Source organism: Pongo abelii, chromosome 19 (assembly GCF_028885655.2).
Source record: "Pongo abelii isolate AG06213 chromosome 19, NHGRI_mPonAbe1-v2.0_pri, whole genome shotgun sequence".
Lineage (NCBI taxonomy): Eukaryota > Metazoa > Chordata > Mammalia > Primates > Hominidae > Pongo > Pongo abelii.
Window position 1 is genome coordinate 3,353,080 of NC_072004.2, and position 19,165 is coordinate 3,372,244.

The 19,165-nt window shown below is 53.5% G+C and overlaps 2 protein-coding genes across 5 annotated transcripts in view; both read right to left on the reverse strand.

Annotated features, from left to right (window-relative positions):
* Positions 1-4,929, reverse strand: part of TRPV3 (transient receptor potential cation channel subfamily V member 3) — a 49,010-nt gene extending 44,081 nt beyond the window's left edge. Inside the window, exons 1-2 of one of the 2 annotated variants that reach the window (XM_024235445.3) lie at positions 4,740-4,929; positions 1,957-2,077 (exon numbers count right to left, since the gene is read on the reverse strand). In XM_024235445.3, the coding sequence (XP_024091213.3) occupies positions 1,957-2,077; positions 4,740-4,785 (167 nt within the window). In that variant the 5' untranslated portion in view covers positions 4,786-4,929. Of the gene's footprint in view, positions 1-1,956; positions 2,078-4,739 lie in introns of those variants that run through there. The other variant, XM_024235444.3, reaches the window with a different exon arrangement.
* Positions 4,930-13,175: 8,246 nt separating this feature from the next.
* Positions 13,176-19,165, reverse strand: part of TRPV1 (transient receptor potential cation channel subfamily V member 1) — a 45,788-nt gene continuing 39,798 nt past the window's right edge. For 2 of the 3 annotated variants that reach the window (XM_054535365.2, XM_054535364.2), the window contains 2 exons: positions 19,008-19,123; positions 13,918-14,736 (listed from right to left, as the gene is read on the reverse strand). In XM_054535365.2, coding sequence (XP_054391340.1) covers positions 14,564-14,736; positions 19,008-19,123 — 289 coding nt within the window. In that variant the 3' untranslated portion in view covers positions 13,918-14,563. Of the gene's footprint in view, positions 14,737-19,007; positions 19,124-19,165 lie in introns of all 3 variants that reach the window. The other variant, XM_054535363.2, reaches the window with a different exon arrangement.

Sequence of the window (19,165 nt, forward strand, 5' to 3'; positions counted from 1 at the left end):
TCCTCATTTTTTTCCCGAGGTCCAAACCTCCCCCGGAAAAGCGAGAGTGGATGGGAAGGGGAGGAGAGCCAGGGAGGTGGTCCTTGCCAGCTTAGCTCAGGGATGTCTCCGCCCTTTCCTGGGCAAGCCCACCCAGACCCAGGCTGCCCCCGTGATCCCACACGACACCTATCTGGCTCCACCTCCACCAGTTTTCCCTCTTGCCTTCCAAGATGGAGCCTCCACCTGGGTGTCCCTCAGGCTCCTCGTACCCAACATTTCACAACTGAATTTGGCTCATTCCTCCTGACCTGGATCTTCTCTTCTGATGCGCCACGTCAGACGGCCCCGCCATCCCTCCAGACCCTCCCACCGGGATTCCTCCTCCTCCCTTACCTCGCATGGCTGGTCCTGCAGACCCCATGATACTGACACCTGTCTGTGCTGTCCCCTCCTCTTTATCCCTGACCACCCAGGCTCAGACATCACCTCCTATCTCCTGGGCTTCCCAAAGACCTCCTCATGGTCTCCCTGCCATCAGCCTCTCCTCTGATCCATCATCCACGCAGATCCCCCAGAGTCACCTCTCCAGAAGGCACATCTCACCGTGCCATCCCTCCCACAGAAAAATCCCTCCATGGCTCCCCACTGCCCTCAGGATTGTCCAAGTTCCTTGACTGACCCCCAGGACCCAGCTCCAATGGGACTCATCTCCCCAAAGACTCCTCTACCGCCCGGCATTTCAGCTACCCCAGACTCTTCACCTCAGTGGCCCCACCCTGAGCCACTGCTCCCATGTCCCTCTGCTCAGATGCACTTTTTCCCTCCTCTCCACATCCTCTCTAGCACCACCTCCTCCAGGAAGTCCCCTGAGACTGCCTACAGGATCAGAATAAGCTGCCACTCTTCAGGCCCCACGGGGCTAGTTCACCTCTCTGTGGTCACTTCCCACTCTCTCCTCGACTCCCCTTTCACCAGACTGTGAGCAGGTGTGGGCATTTTTCTCTCCATGTCCCAAACTCCTTATCCTGAGCCCAACCCTGGGGCTGGTACACAGGACACCTCAATGATTATAGCTCCAACTAACAGAGGGGAAGCACCAAGCTCACCCCTGGCCCAAAGGGGGCCTGGGATACAGGCAGAGGAGGCAGGGCCACCCCGGGTTCAAGGGACGCACAGGTGAGGTGGGTTGGGAGACAGCTTGAGAGGCACCAAATGAGCTGGGGGTGCAGAATCTATAACAGAGGCAGCGGAGGGGTGGGACGGGTGACCCTAGAGAGGTCCTTTCTCCGTGCCAGGTCTCCTCCACGTCCCCAGCGAAGAAGTAAAGCTGATCATCCCAGCCCTGCCCAGTTCCCAGGGGCTCCGTGGAGTGATGAGGACAATGACGATCGTGAAGGTCACAGAAACACTCAATGCCAACACGTGCTAAGCACTGACCACGTGCCAGGAGCTGCACTGAGCACTTTGTTGACTTGATCCCAATTAACCGTCATCCTATAGTTCATGCCATTGCCGGTGTCCCCACTCCAAAGGTGGAGTTCAAGAGCTTGAATAACCCGGTTGGGTGCAGAGTGGATGGAAAGCCGTTGATGTGTGTGGAAAACGTGCCCAACAGAGGGTCCAGGTCACCTGGAACTTCCAGCCAGCATTTTGCTCCTCGTCTCAAGGGTGGCTCCAGCCATCCCTCACCTCCCTCAGGAGCCCTCCTGACTGCTCCTGCCTCAGCACCCCCTGATCCCTCCAAGGAGGCTTCCCTAATTGTGCCAGTCACACTGACCACCCCAGCTCAGCCCCCTGAGTGTGCTGTGCTTCCCCCCACACCATCCCCCAGTCATACCTCGCCGGGCACCGGGCCACCCCGGGCGAGACTGAGAGTCTCAGGTCTCCCCAGGGCAAGGGCTCCCTGGGGGTGCCAGGCCCCCGCTCGTGCCCCTCACGGTGCCGCGGTCCCTGTCCCAAGCTCTCCAAACCCACCTCTTCTTTGTGGGGGTGATCTCCACCGGCCTCTTCTCTGGCAGGACGGCAGGGTTCCCACTGGGGGCAGCAACTCTCTTGCCCATGAGAGGCACCATCTCCTTGGGGTGGGCATTCATGGCTGGAATACAACCACAGGGCAGATGCTCAGGTTGGGGGGACGGGGGGAGCTTCAGGGAGTTTAGGACCCCCGTGTGGCTGCATCCAGCTCCCGTTCACACTACCTGGGACAGGAAGCTCACTCCTCCCTTCCCAGTTCACCAATCCTTCTTCAAGGACAGAGAAGCTGTCCCCAAAGCTTCCCCAGCTCCCTGCTCTAGCACCCCCAATGCTATGGTCCTAGGAGAGCCCAGCAGGGTGTCCCAGTAGAGACCACCATGCCCCTGTCCTCTCTCGTGACACCCTCTCCAGCCGACCAGTTCCAGGCGGACTCCTAAGCACTAGCTCTGCTTTCCTGAGGTCCCCCTCCGATTTTGTGATGAGCAGCTCTCCAAGAGTTTTGACCTCCACAGAGCAAGATTATCACCTCCTTTGCTCTAGATGTTATGCTCCTAGTAACACAGCCTCAAGCTCCTCAGGTGTTTTAGATTCCTCAGCGTCCAGGTGGTCTCTGCAGCCAACACACCAATCATCTCTCCCGTCCGCCCAAAGCTGCGTGTAACCAGCTTATGGCTGCCTGTCCATTAGACTCCCCTTTCACCTGCAGGGAGCAGCTGAGTCCCCTTGCCCCAGGCAGAGGAGGCCGACCTCCCAGTCCAGACCTGCTTTACTGATGCTCAGTGTGGGCTGGGCACTGTGCTGAGCTCCGAGGGGTGTGGGGATGGGGGAAGGGGGACTGATACATCTTCCAACAAGACCAGGATAGACCGTACAGGCTGCTGTGTGGAGGAAGGACAAGCCAGGCAGAGGGCAGAGCCTGGGAGGGTCAGGAGTGGCAGGAGTGGTGGGAGCTGCTGTGGCCAGAGAACCTGGGGAGCTCATGGGGACCCTGCCAGCGAAAGCCGTGTGGGCAGGCTGGGCCCTGTATAGTCCTCGAACACCGCATAAGAGCTGTGGCTCTAGGTGGGCGCAGTGGCTCACACCTGTAATCCCAGCACTTTGGGAGGCCAAGGTGGGCAGATTGCCTGAGCTCAGGAGTTCAAGACCAGCCTGGGCAACATGGTGAAACCCCGTCTCTACTAAAATACAAAAAAATTAGCATGGTGGTGCACACCTGTAGTCCCAGCTACTCAGGAGGCTGAGGCAGGAGAATCGCTTGAACCCAGGAGGTGGAGGTTGCAGTGAGCCGAGATTGTGCCACTGCACTCCAGCCTGGGCAACAGAGCGAGACTCTGTCTCAAAAAAATGAAGAAAAAATAAATAAAGTTTTTATTAAACATAAAAAAGGAGCTATGGCTGACCCCCGGGGGCAGCTGGGAGTTGGGTGCAGAGGCTCTGGGTTACATAGGAGAGCACGGGCTGCGTTGGGGGGTGGGGGAGACCAGAAGCCAGGGGCCGTAGGGACGGGGAAGGGGGCCAGCTGGCCACAGAGGGATGACATGTGCGGGGAAAGGGCTGTGTGGACAGGTGGTGACTGTGTGGTCAGGGGGTGCCACTCTCAGCTTGAGTCACCCTCAGGGGACTCACCCAGCGACACATAGGTGGGGGCAGGAAGATGGATTTCTGTAAGAAGAACTCAGCTGGGTGGGGTGGAGCTGGGGCCACTGGTGATCCTACCCCAATAGGAAAGCTTCCTGGAGGAAGTTTCCAGAGCCAGGTGTCATCAGGCTGGAGAGAGTCCCCCGCCCTCCGACTCAAAGGGAGCAGGCTCAGGATGGAGGCATCGGCGAGGGAGGGCTTTGGCCCTGGAGCGTAGGCAACCTTGAGGCCAGGCAGGTGGAGCAGCCCACAGAGAGGGACTGGGCACCCGGCCCTCCCGTGTCCAGTCACGGCCTGATGAGGAGGGGCAGCCTCTACGGCTTTCCCCAACCCCATGTGGCCTTTGGTGGACTAAAAGGCTGGGATGCACCAGCGTGAAGAAGACAGATGAAGGGTGCGTCTCTCGCCCCTCCCAGGGCCTCTGGTTTCCTTTCTGAGAAGTGGGCTGAATCGTCCCCAAGGACTCTGTGGCCCTGAGAGCTGGCTGCTCTCTCCCTTCTCCGGGCCGGAGAATGTGGCCTGCCCTGGGCCTCTGGGGCAGGAGAGGCTCAGGGAACTCCGGACTAGGGCCCCAGCAGCTATCATTAGCTCCCTGAGTCACCCCATAAACCCCACGTTCTCACCTGCTGGACTCTTTTGTTGCCCTGGCTCTCTCTCTCTCTCCCAGTCCCTGACACTGATTGAAACGGCCTTTCCCGGGCGACAGACCAGGCTGTGGAGCCACAGCTGCTGACTCAGCACCTGTGAGATGCCTGGGCCCCGTCTCTCTCCCGCGGTGGGGCCACCTCCTCCCATCCTGAACTCCCATCGCACTCCTGCCCCAGAAAGCCACCTCCCCGGGCCGGCTTCGCGAGGCAGGAGCCTCTCCTCTGCCCCCAGCAGTGGTGAGATTGAGATGTCCCTCCCCAGGATTCCCAAACCTCAAGGGAATGTTCCTGAGTCCGTAAGGACCTGTATTCTCACACATCCCTACAGCCAAGAGCGCACGGCCTTGCTTTCCTGGCTGGGTCCCAAGCTCCTTCCAACCCTCCTCCCAAGGTCTGTTGGCCAAGGGCAGACATGGCCCAGAGGACCTCTGAGGGCCACACTCTGGGCTCCCCAGGGGCCTTGGAGATCACCAGCTGCCTTGTGCACGGAAGACTCACCTGGTGAGGTTCTGGGTGGTCGTGGCAACCCTTGCCCTGAGATCATCACATGTCTGGGGCCCAAGACCCCCGGGTGGGACTGTGGCTGAGGCGGCGGAAAGCTCTCATTGCAGGCAGAGGGATGGCTGGAATGAGGCGTCAGAGGCAGAACTGGCTGGGCCACCTGCCCTCGGCGCCAGGCAGGCCACGCCCACCAGCCACAGCTGCAGCACCCGCCCACCCACGTGGTCTGTGTGAGTCACCCCCACACCCACACAGCAGCCTCACCCCCACCCGGGAAAAGGCAGGGGAGGCCGCAGGTGCCAAGGTCGAAGTTCTGGGTCCAACTCCTGCCTCTGGCATTGCATGCGGGGCAGGGACTGGCCATCTCAAGCCTCCGTTTTCCCAACTAGGAAATGGGGTGATGACACCCACTTTCCAAGGGTGCCGTGAACAGCCAAAGACATCACAGAGGTGGGAGGGCTGAGTGAAGGGCCAAGCACTCTGCTCTGTCCCCTGGGAGGGAACACCACAGCCAAGGCCTAGCCTGGTTGACCTCAGGGCGGCCAGCCCCAAGACTCAGCACTTGTTCTCAAAAGTCGGTTCCTGGGGTCGGGTCTCTCGGGGACAGAAGTCCCCATTTAATGCTGTCCACCAGCAGTCACGCATCATGGCCCTCAGTGTCAGCCTCACCCCTTCCTGGCTGAATGACCTTAGCGGGTCATTTCTCCGAGCCTCAGTCTCCTCATCTGTGAATCGTGCTTCATAAACCCACTTTGCAAGGTTATCGTGGGGCTTCAACAAGTACAAGTAGAAAGGGCCAGAACAAGGCCCAGGGCACGGCAAGAACTCAGTAAACAATGTCGGCTCTTAGTTATGATTGCTTTTGTCATCTCAATGTATTCTCCCAGCAACTGCCCGGGTTGCCCTTCTCCAAGGCCAGGGCGTCACAGGAGGAATCGGTGCCCTCTGTCCTGGCCCAGGCTGCAGCTGTGAAGCGGGTGGAGTGAGGTCAGGACGGACCTGTGTGTCTCGCGTCACTCAGGAACTGCACACCTGCTCCCCGGGGCGAGATGCGGACAAGACACGGCTGGGACAGAGCAGGAAGTCTCTGCTGACGCGGCCGGAGCTGGCGCCTGATGGGCAGGGAAATCCCCAGCTGTGAGCCTCTCAATCCCTCATCATCACAACCTGCCTGGCCTGGGGAGGAGGCAGCAGGCAGGTGAGGCTTCTAGGCCACGGGAGAGCAGGACCCGTGGCCGGTAAGGGGCAGACCAGACTTGTGGGTGTGGGTGAAGCAGGAGACCGCTTCTGCCGTTGAAGTCAGGGGGTCCTGAAGTTCCCACTCACAATCTGAAATCTCATGACTGTGCCTGAAACTAGACCAGTAAAGCCCGATCTGGAGTTGAGCACGGCCTCCGGCCACTTGCTCACTCGCCGTCTCCCGACCCAGCCCCTCGCCCTCCCGGTTTGCCTCTGGCGGCTCAGACGCCTGGGGAGGAGGCTGCTGCCAAATGTCAGTGCTTCCGTTTTGCTCGTGTTCATGCCTTTTCTCAGAGGGCAGGTGGGAGCTGGTGAAAAAGGCCCCTGTCTCCCACCCAGAGGTGTACCCTGTGCCCAGCAAGGAAGAAGGGGACCCCCGCTCTGCTATGAGAGGCAGCAGGAGCCAGGTCACCCAGTGGAGTCACAGTCACTACTTAGGAAGCCTGAGCCCATCCCAATCCCGCCCCAAACACGCGGAAGCAGCAGCCTCGGCCCCTTAGATGGTCTATATTCAACCCCATTTAACCCAGCACATGGTGAGAGCCCACGGGAGACGCCATGGCAAGGGTACAGGTGGACGACGAGGGATTCAGAACTGGAGAAGGCCGTGTCCACCCTCGTGGGCCACAGGGGACACAGGCTCAGGCAGGAACCATGACCCACCATGTGGGTCATCAGGACAAAATGGGCTGAGACCCCCAAGGCGGGAGGAAGCCCCTCTGACGTGGTGTAGCGGATGGGTTCGGGAAGGATGGGTTCAGGAAACAGGGAGCACCTGCCTGGACTTGGAAGGAGGGGTGGGGCCACAAGAGAAAGCCACGCCCACAGAGGCTCGGAGGCGAGGACCACGGCATGCTCAAGGTGCGGTGAGAGGCTTGGGCAACACACAGACCCAGTGGGCTGAGCAGAGACGGGGCCGCAAAGCCAGGCTACAGCCCACTGAGTGACTCCAGGTCGCTGGGGCAGCACTGACTCCTTAGTCCCACAGGGCTGTGTTGGCCCAGCCTCAGAGGGCTCATGGCCCGTGGCCTGGTGGGGATGCTGTCACCAATATGATGCAAAGGAACAGACCCACTGGGCTGAACCAGCACCCACACCACGGGCTGTCACCAGTGTGATGGAAAGGAACAGATCCACTGGGCTGAAACAGTACCCCACACCACGGGCTGTCACGAGTATGGTGCAAAGGAGCAGATCCACTGGGTTGAACCAGCACCCACACCACGGGCTGTCACCAGTATGATGGAAAGGAACAGATCCACTGGGCTGAAACAGTACCCCACACCACGGGCTGTCACGAGTATGGTGCAAAGGAGCAGATCCACTGGGTTGAACCAGCACCCACACCACGGGCTGTCACCAGTATGATGGAAAGGAACAGATCCACTGGGCTGAACCAGCACCCCACACCACAGGCTGTCACCAGTATGATGCAAAGGAGCAGATCCACTGGGTTGAACCAGCACCCACACCACGGGCTGTCACCAGTATGATGGAAAGGAACAGATCCACTGGGCTGAGCCAGCACCCACACCACGGGCTGTCACCAGTATGATGGAAAGGAGCAGACCCACTGGGCTGAGCCAGCACTCACACCACGGGCTGTCACTAGTATGATGGAAAGGAGCAGATCCACTGGGCTGAACCAGCACCCACACCACGGGCTGTCACGAGTATGATGGAAAGGAGCAGACCCACTGGGCTGAACCAGCACCCACACCACGGGCTGTCACCAGTATGATGGAAAGGAGCAGATCCACTGGGCTGAACCAGCACCCACACCACGGGCTGTCACGAGTATGATGGAAAGGAACAGACCCACTGGGCTGAGCCAGCACCCACACCACAGGCTGTCACCAGTATGATGGAAAGGAACAGATCCACTGGGCTGAACCAGCACCCACACCATGGGCTGTCACAAGTATGGTGGAAAGGAGCAGATCCACTGGGCTGAACCAGCACCCACACCATGGCCGTGCCCCTGCCTGTCTAACCCCGGCTGACCCTTGCCGGGGTCCAGGCCCCTGGTGGGTTCTGTCCTGCGTTGTTTGGGGTCCACTCCACAGTCACAGGAGTGTGTAGTCATGAGTCTCACTCTGCAGGTGCCCAACTAGCACGGCCCGCCCCGTCTTGGCCAGCTCACAGGCGACCTTTTGTGCTCATTCCCAGCCGCCCCAATGCCTGGGAGCCTGGAAGGATGAAGGAGCTGCCCCCCGACAGTGTCTGACTCCTCACTCTTGGTGGCAGCCATAAGCCACGCTGTACCCACCTTTCATTATGATCGCAGATCCTTCTCTGGCAGTGGATGGAACACACGGAACCTGGAGAGGTGACAGTCCCGAGAGGAAACTTCCCAACTGGCACAACCAGGGGTGATGGGGCTGGGGCCTGGGGTGGGAGGCAGGCTGGGAGAGGGAGAGGGCAGCCTCTGGATATTCCTGCCCCAACTCCGCTCCCCCGAGGTCTGAGTTTCAGACAGCCGCGAGTTGCCCCATGTGTGCCCAGCCCGCCAGACTGAGCTCAGACTGGAAGCCTTCGCCAGCAGCGTCTATCTGCACGATGCAGGGGCCGTCCCTGCCTCTGTAAAGCACCCCACAGAGGACACACGAAGCGGCATTGAACAGGCCCCCTCCGCCTCCCAAAACTCCCAAGCCCTGCAGACACCAAGCCCAAGCAAAAGCCCACAAGTTCCATCCGCACAGGGGGAGAAGGGGAAAAGGGGTTCTCTGTAAGGCGGCAGCAAGCAAGGAGGGGCCGGCCCCCTCACACACTCTAGGAAACGCCCTACTTGGTGCAGTGAGGAAGGAGACAGGGAGCCAGGCCAACCTCCAACACCAGCCTGGGGCTGACCCGGACAATGGCCAGGAGAGGGTCATGGCAGCCACCACTGTTCTTGAGCCAGGAGAGCTCAGCAGCTGCCCACAGTGGATTCTGGGTTGTGGCTCATCCTGCTTCCAGGTGATGGAGGGAAAGACATGAAGACTGAGACAGCAGTAGACTCGACAGTTGCCAAGAGAGTAGATTTTAAGTGTTCTCATCACACCAAAGAGTGAGGTGCTGCATATGTTAGACAGCTTGATTTGGCCATTCCACACTGTATACATATATCAAAACATCATGTCATACGTTGTTAATATATACAATTTTCATTTGTCCACTAAAAATAAACTTTAAAAAGCATAAATATATAAATCAACAGCATGATGTAAAACGATTTTTTTTGTTTCATTCCCGTTTTTACCATTTTGTTTTATGAGAGCATTAATAAAGAAAAAAAACAGAGGCTGGGTGCAGTGGCTCACATCTGTAATCCCAGGACTTTGGATGGCTGAGGCGGGCAGATCACCTGAGGCTAGGAGTTCAAGACCAGCCTGGCCAATACGGTGAAACCCATCTCTACTAAAAATACAAAATTAGCCAGGTGAGGTGCTGCACACTGTAGTCCCAGCTATTCGGGAGGCTGAGGCAAGAGAATTGCTTGAACCTAGGAGGCAGACGTTGCAGTGAGCCGAGACTGCACCACTGCACAGCCTGGGCAACAGAGCGAGACTCCGTCTCAAAAAAAAAAAAGAAAGAAAGAAAAAAGAAAAATAACGGAAAAGTGAAAAGGAATATGATCAGAACAAAAATATAACATGCTATAGTGTAAATGCATACAACACATTGGTCAATGCTATTAAGTTTAAATTAAACAGAGAGAGAGAGAGAGAGAAACAGAAAAAAAGAGAAAAGATAAAATGACCACTTCATACTTTTTAGAATGGCCCAAATCCAAAATGTTGACAGCACCAAATGCTGATGAGGACGTGGAGCAACAGGAACTCTCGGCCATCACTGGTGGGAATGTAAAACGGTGCAGCCACTTTCAAAGACACTTTGGTGGTTTCTTACTAAACTAAACATACTCTTACCATTCAATCCGGCAATCACACTCTTTGGTGTTTATTCAAAGAAGCTGAAAACTTATGCCCACACAAAAATTGCCCATAGATATTTATAGCAACTTTACTTATAATTGCCAAAACTTGGAAGCAATCAAAATGTCCTTCGGTAGGTGAATGGATAAAGAGTGATACATCTGGCCAGGCGTGGTGGCTCACGCCTGTAATCCCAGCACTTTGGGAGGCCAAGGCAGGTGGATTGTTTGAGGCCAGGAGTTCAAGACCTGGCCTGGGCAACATGACGAAACCCCATCTCTACAAAAAATACAAAAATGAGCCAGGCGTGGTGGCTGTCACCTATAGTCCCAGCTACTCAGGAGGCTGAGGTGGGAGGATCTTTGAGCCCAGGAGGTTGAGGCTGCAGTGAGCCGTGATTGCACCACTGCACTTCAGCCTGGGCGACAGAGCAAAACTCCGTCTCAAAAAAAAAAAAAAAAAAAAAAAAAGTCAGTGTTGGCCGGGCACGGTGGCTCACACCTGTAATCCCAGTACTTTGGGAGGCCGAGGCAGGTGGATCACGAGGTCAGGAGATCAAGACTATCCTGGCTAACACAGTGAAACCCCATCTCTACTAAAAATACAAAAAACTAGCCAGGCATGGTGGCGGGCACCTGTAGTCAAAGCTACTCGGGAGGCTGAGGCAGGAGAATGGCATGAACCTGGGAGGTGGAGCTTGCAGTGAGCTAAGATCACACCACTGCACTCCAGGCTGGGTGACAGAGCAAGACTCCGTCTCAAAAAAAAAAAAAAAAAAAGGTCGGTGTTGCCAGGAGCTGGAGAGAGGGACCGATGAATAGGCGGGGCATGGAGGATTTTTAGGGCAATAAAATTCCTCTGTACGATACTATAATGATAAACTCAGGTCACACATTTGTCAAAACTCATGGAATCTATAACCCCAAGAGTGACCCCAGTGGACTTTGTTTTTTGTATTTTGGTTTCTTTTTTTTTTTTTTTTTGAGACGGAGTCACTCTGTCGCCCAGACTGGAGTGAAGTGACACGATCTCAGCTCACTGCAACCTCCACCTCCTGGGTTCAAGCGATTCTCCTGCCTCAGCCTCCCAAGTAGCTGGGGTAACAGATGTGCGTCACCACGCCTGGCTAATTTTTGTATTTTTAGTAGAGACGGGGTTTCACCGTGTTAGCCAGGCTGGTCTCAAACTCCTGACCTCAGGTGATCCGCCCGCCCCAGCCTCTCAAAGCACTGGGATTACAGACATGCGCTGGACTTTGGTTGATAATAATGTATCAATGTCAGTTCACTGATTGCAACAATGTACCACTCTGGGGCAGGATGTCAGTAGCTGGGGAGGTTGTGGGCACAGCAGGTGTATGAGAACTTCCTCTATCTTTTTTGTGTCAATTTTGCTGTGAACCTAAAGTTGCTTGAAAAATAAAGCTGGCCAAGCCATGTGGCTGGCACCGCAATGCCAGTACTTTGTGGGGCCAAGGCGGGAGGACTGCTTGAGGCCAGGAGTTCAAGACCAGCCTGAGCAACATAGCAAGACCTCATCTCTGAAAAAAAAATTGCCAGGCGTGGTGGCTCACGCTTGTAGACCCAGCTACTCAGGAGGCTAAGGCAGGAGGATCGCTTGAGCCCAAGAGTTTGAGGCTGCATTGAGCCATGACCACACCACTGCACTTCCACCTGGGCAAGAGAGCAAGACTCTGTCTCAAAAAAAAAAAAAAATTAAAATAAAATAAAGCTTATTAATTTTTAAAAAAAGAAAGAAGACATAGCAATTGCAGGTATGTCCTTCCTTAAACAATCTCAGGTTTCCAGTCTAATAACAAAAACTTTCTATCATTAATTTTGCAAAAGTACAACCACAGGATCCCTTCCAGCACTGAGTAAATTCAAAAGCTGATCCAGGCTGGGCACGGTGGCTCACACCTGTAATCCCAGTACTTTGGGAAACCAAGGCAGGTGGATCACTTGAGGTCAGGAGTTCAAGACCAGCCCCGCCAACACGGTGAAACCCCATTTCTACTAAAACTACAAAAATTAGCCAGGCATGGTGGCAGGCACCTGTCATCCCAGCTACTAAGGAGGCTGAGGCAGGGGAATCCCTTAAACTCAGAAGGCAGAGGTTTCAGTGAGCTGAGATCACACCATTGCACTCCAGCCTGAGCAACAGAGCAAGACTCTGTCTCAAAAACAAAACAAAACAAAAAGCTGATCCAATTTGCAGAAGTTTGCAGCTGTCTGACACCCAAACATTTTTCTAAGAAAGGCGTACAGGTAAAGCACGGAGTCCCAGGCCCACAGCAGGAAGCAAGAAGCCCTCTCACCTCCCTCTGGTCCAGGATAGGCTGGCATGCCCCAGCACATTCTCTGCCAGGCAGCCTGACACAGCAGTTAAGACCCAGGCTTTGGAGTCAGACTGCCTGGGGTCAAATCTAGGCAACGTGTTTACTGGCTGTGCAACCTTACTCACTGTTGGAACCTTGATTTTCTCATCTATAAAAGGGAACTAATAATAGCTTCTTCGTGAGCTGTTAGGAGACTTAAAGGGAGATGCACATGGAGCACCTTCATAAACACTCCCCACATCCCGGCTGTCGGCCTCCCTCCTCCAGGCTCCAGGCTCACTTGCCATGGTCACACGCAGGTACCTGGGGCACCAGCCCTCGGCTCCTCCGTGGGGCCTCCTATGTGGAGGTAGACACGATGCTAGAGAACAGGGAGGAGGGATCCCAGTATTTTCTCCCAAAACACCTCGCCTGGTAGGGCCCAAGCCCCAGCCTCAGCCAAAGTTCGTCCTTTCATGAACCGACATCCAATAATTCCACAACTAAACAACTCATTCTACACTCCGCAGATACTAACACAACCTGCCCATGTCTGGAACAGATCTCTCTTTCAGAGTATCTGTTTCTTAAGCTCTATTCTACAATGGAAGAGTCAGCAAACTCTTCTGTAAAGGGCCAGATAGTATGTTTTTTATATTTTAGGTAAGCTTTTTATATTTTAGGCTTTGCAAACTATTTGGTCTCTGTTGCGGCTATTCATTTCTGCATTATAGCAGGAATGCAACCATAGGAGTGCACACACACACACACACACACGCATACAAACATGCATGCATGCACACACCCACCCACACACACACAGTTTCACTCGTTGCCCAGGCTGGAGTGCAGTGGTACACACTTCACTCGTGTACACACACGCATCCACAAGCAGCCTACATAGTGCCAATTAGCTATGCCAGCCCATTTCCTGGCACAAACTTTACACTTGACTCGATATATATGTATACATATCTATTTATTTGAGGATGCCAGTACGGATGGAGTGGAAGCATGTGCCACTGCGGGAAGCAGGACTGGGGTCCCTACAAATGGAAGATCTTTCAAACATTCTTACTGGGTACCTTTGGGATGTGGTTCTGTAGTTTTAAGCTGCACAGCAATCAAGCTGATATTCTGGAGACTGTGATTGATCGTAAGGAAGGATGAAGAAGGCACTCCTGCAACAGTTTGATTCTGCCAGAGCTGGGAGTGGGACGGCCTCCCCCACCTTCTCCAGGGAGGAAACACCAACACCCCCAAACCACCCGGGCAGGTAAGAGGAGCAAGCACAACACGGAGAGGAAGAGCCTCTGCATTTTCCATCAAAGGAAGGGTTTGTTCCCAAAGGTGTTTTCCTGGGCTTCATTGACTTTTGCTCCTAGTAATATAAAATCAAAGAAGGCTGGGCGCAGCAGCTCACACTTGTAATCCCAGCACTTTGGGAGGCCAAGGCGGGCAGATCACCTGAGGTCAGGAGTTTGAGACCAGCCTGGCCAACATGGTGAAACCCCGTCTCTATTAAAAATACAAAAATTAGCCAGGCATGGTAGTGCTCACCTATAATCCCAGCTACTTGGGAGGCTGAGGCAGGAGAATCGCTTGAACCCGGGAGGCAGAGGTTGCAGTGAGCCAAGATCACACCACTGCACTCCAGCCTGGGCAACAAGAGTGAAACTCTGTCTCACCAAAAAAAAAAAAAAAAAAAAAAAAAAAAAGAATAAAATCAAAGAAAACAGCCAGGCATGGTGGCTCACACTTGTAATCCCAGCACTTTGGGAGGCCGAGGCGGGTGGATCACCTGAGGTCAGGAGTTCGAGACCAGCCTGGCCAACATGGCGAAACCCCGACTCTACTAAAAAAATACAAAAAATTAGCCAGGCATGGTGGCGCGTCCCTGTAATCCCAGCTACTCGGGAAGCTGAGGCAGGAGAATTGCTGGAATCCAGGAGGCAGAGGTTGCAGGGAGCCAAGATCGCGCCACTGCACTCCAGCCTGGGCGAGAAGAGTGAAAGTCTGTCTCAAAAAAAAAAAAAGAATAAAATCAAAGAAAACAAGGGCCTAACATGTCCCAGTAGAGACTGACCATCCACACTGTTTAGTAAAGTGAGTTAAAACTTGAAAGTCTGTTAGGAGATTCACTTGGGGACAGTGACGGTTGGAGGTACATCACTCCCCATGCTTCCAAGAACGCCTCCCACAGCTTGTCCAGCGCAGATTTGGGAACATGCTGGGCAGGCACGGACCAGGCCAGGCTGCTGACAGAGCACTGGTGTTCCCTCGGCAGCCCCCCATGGCAGCGGGGTCTCCTAAGGCCCAGTGTTGACAGTGCTGTCTGCGTGAGGTCCTCACTTCTCCCCGGAAGCGGCAGGACTCTTGAAGACCTCAGCGTCTTCTGGCTTCAGAGACCCTGAAAACTGTCGCAGATGAACTTCCTCAGGCTGAGCAGACTGCCTATCTCGAGCACTTGCCTCTCTTAAAAGGGGGACCAGGGCGAAGTTCTTCCAGTGTCTGCCTGAAACTGAAGGGTAAAACACTATTACTACCTTGGATGCAGAAAAACATTCACTTCTTGACCTCCCAAGTCTCCAGATAAAAGGAGGTCCAGGCCGGATGCGGTGGCTGACGCCTGTAATCCCAGCACTTTGGGAGGCCGAGGCAGGTGGATCACCTGAGGTCAGGAGTTCAAGACCAGCCTGGCCAACATGGTGAAACCCCATCTCTACTAAAAATACAAAAAAAAAAAAAATGGCCGGGCATAGTGGCACATGCCTGTCATCCCAGTACTTGAGAGGCTGAGGCAGAAGAATCACTTGAACCTGGGAGGCACAGGCTGCAGTGAGCTGAGATTGCGCCACTGCACTCCAGCCTGGGCGAAAAGAGCAAAACTCCGTCAAAAAAAAAAAAGGAAAGAAAGAGAGAAAGAGAGAAAGAAAGAAAGAAAGAGAGAGAGAAAGAAAGAAAGAAAGAAAGAAAGGAGGAAGGAAGGAAGGAAGGAAGGAAGGAGAGAAGGAAGGAAGGAGAGAAGGAAGGAAGGAAGGAAAAGAAAGAAAGAGAAAGAAGGAAGGAAAGAAGGAAGGAAGGAAGGAAGGACGGAAGGAAGGAAAGAAGGAAGGAAAGAAGGAAGGAAGGAAGGAAGGAAGGAAAGAAAGAAAAAAGGAGGCCCAGGCATGCGAGTGCTTCCTGAGGCACCTGGATCAGTGCAACGTCCTCCTCCCTCAACTGCTCAAAGAGCCTCATGCACTCTCGCTGTTCCTTAAATTCTCTTCCTCCATCCCACCCTGACTTGCTTGCAGCCTCAGGAGAGCCCATCGCCTGCCCCTCTCAGCCTCCATCTCCTCCCTGCCCAAGCGGGAGGGACAGGAGGTCTCCACAGAGCAATGCTGATGCCTGTCCCGTGAGTGGCTCAACACCAGGGCAGCTCTGGGTGATGAGCACCAGCCAAAGAGGCAGGATTTGGGGTCCAGGCCCACTGGGCGACAACCTGGGCGACTGAACAAGACTTCGTCTCAAAAAAAAAAAAAGAAAAAAATTATAAAGGTGCAATCAGGCAACCTCCAACCATCCCCCATCCCTGCCCCAGTTAACATGGGTGTGTATATCCCTGCCACTGGGTCGATGTCTTTATAAATATCACAGTGAATGTTCAGTGTTGTAAACCGCCCACAGTGTCATGTAAACATAATACAAATCAACTGCCAAGTGAAACAGCAAATCTTGTCAAAGATGTAGGATGTCACTAAATCAACAAGAGTGATGTTGAAAAACTCAAGTCACACGCAAAGCTATCTTTCAGTAGCTCTCTGGCAAAGTTAGACCAGTTAACAATTGACAAAGAGATCATCAATAAGCATTATTACGTGAGGCAGGGATTGCTTCTAACTAAACTCACAGGAAAATCACACGATCGCAGGAGGCCTGTGGAAAAACTGATGGAGCCCTCGAGCAGTTTTCTAAAAATGAGCCTTTGATAAAATAGATTTTCGCTTCCAGCTATAATGGAGTATCTAGTACTGGGCTAGCCATCCTGCTGTCAACGATCACAAAACTAGGCAACATACATGCAGCAAATGTTTTTCAAAGATAGGACATCAGGCAGTGAAAAATGGCAGTCCCTCAAATAACACCAACTTAGCAGCTAAAGATTTTTTAAAATTAAACATTAAAAAAAGGCCAGGCACGGTGGCTCACACCTGTCATCCCAACACTTTGGGAGACCAAGGTGGGCAGATCACCTGAGATCAGGAATTCAAGACCAGCCTGGCCAACATGGTGAAACCCTGTCTCTACTAAAAATATAAAAATTAGCCGGGTGTACACATATACACCATGGAATACTATGCAGCCATAAAAAATGATGTGTTCATGTCCTTTGTAGGGACATGGATGAAGCTGGAAACCGTCATTCTCAGCAAACTATCGCAAGGACAAAAAACCAAACACCGCATGTTCTCACTCATAGGTGGGAATTGAACAATGAGAACACTCGGACCCAGGAAGGGGGACATCACACACGGGGGCCTGTTGTGGGGTGGGGGTAGCGGGGAGGGATAGCATTAGGAGATATACCTAATGTAAATGACGAGTTAATGGGTGCAGCACAACAACATGGCACATGTATACATATGTAACAAACCTGCACGTTGTGCACATGTACCCTAGAACTTAAAGTATAATAAAAAAAAAAAAAATGAGCCGAGTGTAGTGGCAGGTGCCTGCAGTCCCAGGTACTTGGGAGGCTGAGGTGGGAGGATCACTTGAACCCAGAAGGCGGAGGTTGCAGTGAACCAAGATCATGCCACTGCACTCCAGCCTGGGCAACAGAGCAAGACTCCATCTCAAAAATAAAATAATAAAATAAATAAAAACTGCAATTCCCAAGAGAAGTGAAATTCACAAGGGGAGCCCTGTGGTCTCCCTAACTTTCTGCCTAAGGACAATTTCCCCAACTACAACGCGGTGAGCTGCAGTCTAAGAAGAGCATGGGATTGCCTTTGAGTTAAAGAAAAAGAAATCAAGAGCTGGGCAGCGGAAGCAGCTAGAATCTGTGGATCAGAGCACATGAGAAGAGGAGGAAGGATTTATGGGGGTGGAAGCCCAGACGTCTTTGGGACAGATGAGTTCCCCACAAGTCCTTGCTAAGAGCTGAGCTGTGCTAGTTCATGGTGTGACCGCGTGAGGGTGATCAGAGAGTGGCTTAGAGTATTTAAAGGGTGTTAAGAAGGTCTCTGGGCCTCTGAGGCCCCCAGTACTACTCAACCTTTAACGTCTCTGTCCCACTTTCATAAAGATAGAAAACAGAATAGGGGCCAAGAGGTTGGGGCCAGGGGACATAGAATTATTGTAAGGGCACAGAGTTTCTGTTTGGGATGATTAAAATGTTCTGGAAAAAGGCCCGGCACGGTGGCTCACGCCTGTCATCCCAGCACTTTGGGATGACCTGAGGTCAGGAGACCAGCCTGGCCAACACGGTGAAAACCTGTTTCTACTATAAAAATACAAAAATTAGCCAGGTGTGGTGGCACACACCTGTAATCCCAGCTACTCGGGAGACTGAGGCAGGAGAATTGCTTGAACCCGGGAGGCGGAGGTTGCAGTGAGCCCAGATCACGCCACTGCACTCCAGCCTAGGCAACAGAGTGAGACTCCATATCAAAAAAAAAAAAAAGTTCTGGAAATAGATAGTGGTGAGAGTTGTATAATAATGTAAATGTACTTAATGACACTAAACTGTACACTTAAAAAGGATTTAAATGGCAAGTTTTAGGAGATAGATATTTTACCACAATTTTTTATAATTAAATACAAAGTAATTCAAAAACAAAGTGTTCAGGGTTGTAATTATATCTCAAAATTTGTCCACTATAAACTATGCCTGCTTCATTTTTAGGTAAATGTCCTCAATTAGACATTTATTTAATGTTTTCTATTAAATGTTTACCAGTAACTGTTAAACAGCTTTCTTTCTGGTAGTAATCTTCCTCAGGGTTTTTCTATTTGTTCTTTTTTTTGAGAGAGTCTCGTTCTGTCGCCCAGGCTGGAGTGCAGTGGTGCGATCTCGGCTCACTGCAACCTCCGCCTCCCAGGTTCAACCGATTCTCCTGCTTCAGCCTCCTGAGTTGCTGGGATTACAGGTGCCTGCCACCATGCCTGGCTAATTTTTGTATTTTTTTTAGTAGAGATGGAGTTTCACCATGTTGGCCAAGCTGGTCTCAAACTCCTGGCCTCAGGTGATCCGCCCGTCTCAGCCTCCCAAAGTGCTGGGATGACAGGTGTGAGCCACTGTGCCCGGCCTCCTTGGGGTTTTTCTGCTCAAGGCATCCCCTTTCCTCTTCTCACCCTCCCCTCTTCACCAGCCCAGATGTGTCCATGAGCGACAAGTGTTCCCGTCTGCCTGTTTGTGTCCGCCCAGCCTCACAGAGCTATGACGTCACATGCACACGTGCAGAGTGAGAAGCAGGGCTGAGGAGGCAGGGCAGCCCATACAAGGAGACAGGGCGGGGCTGGGCTGCGTCCCCTGGGGCGCTGAGGACAGGTGCCTGGGCTGGAGGTGCTGGCACAGCCGCTTGCACGGGCCCAGTGAGCCGTCAGCCGTCAGCCGTGACAGCATGAGTGAGGCGCTCAAGTCAGCCCGTGACTATGTGCTCATGGCTGACGTCAGGAGCTGCCACAGCGCCCGTGTCCTGGGGGGATGAGGAGCCCGGCAAGGCGTGGGGAACCTGCAAAGCTCCCCCTGCCCAACACCAGGCCACCAGCCAAGGAGGTGCCAAGCACCGGCCCCTCGCGCCTCACCTCTGCTTGACCGCAGGGAGAAGCTCAGGGTACGCTTGACGCCCTCACAGTTGCCCGGGTCTTCATTGATGATGCCCACGTTGGTGTTCCAGGTGGTCCAGTTCACCTCATCCACCCTGCGGGGTAAGGGGTCGGGAGAGCCTGAGAGCTGTGCCCAG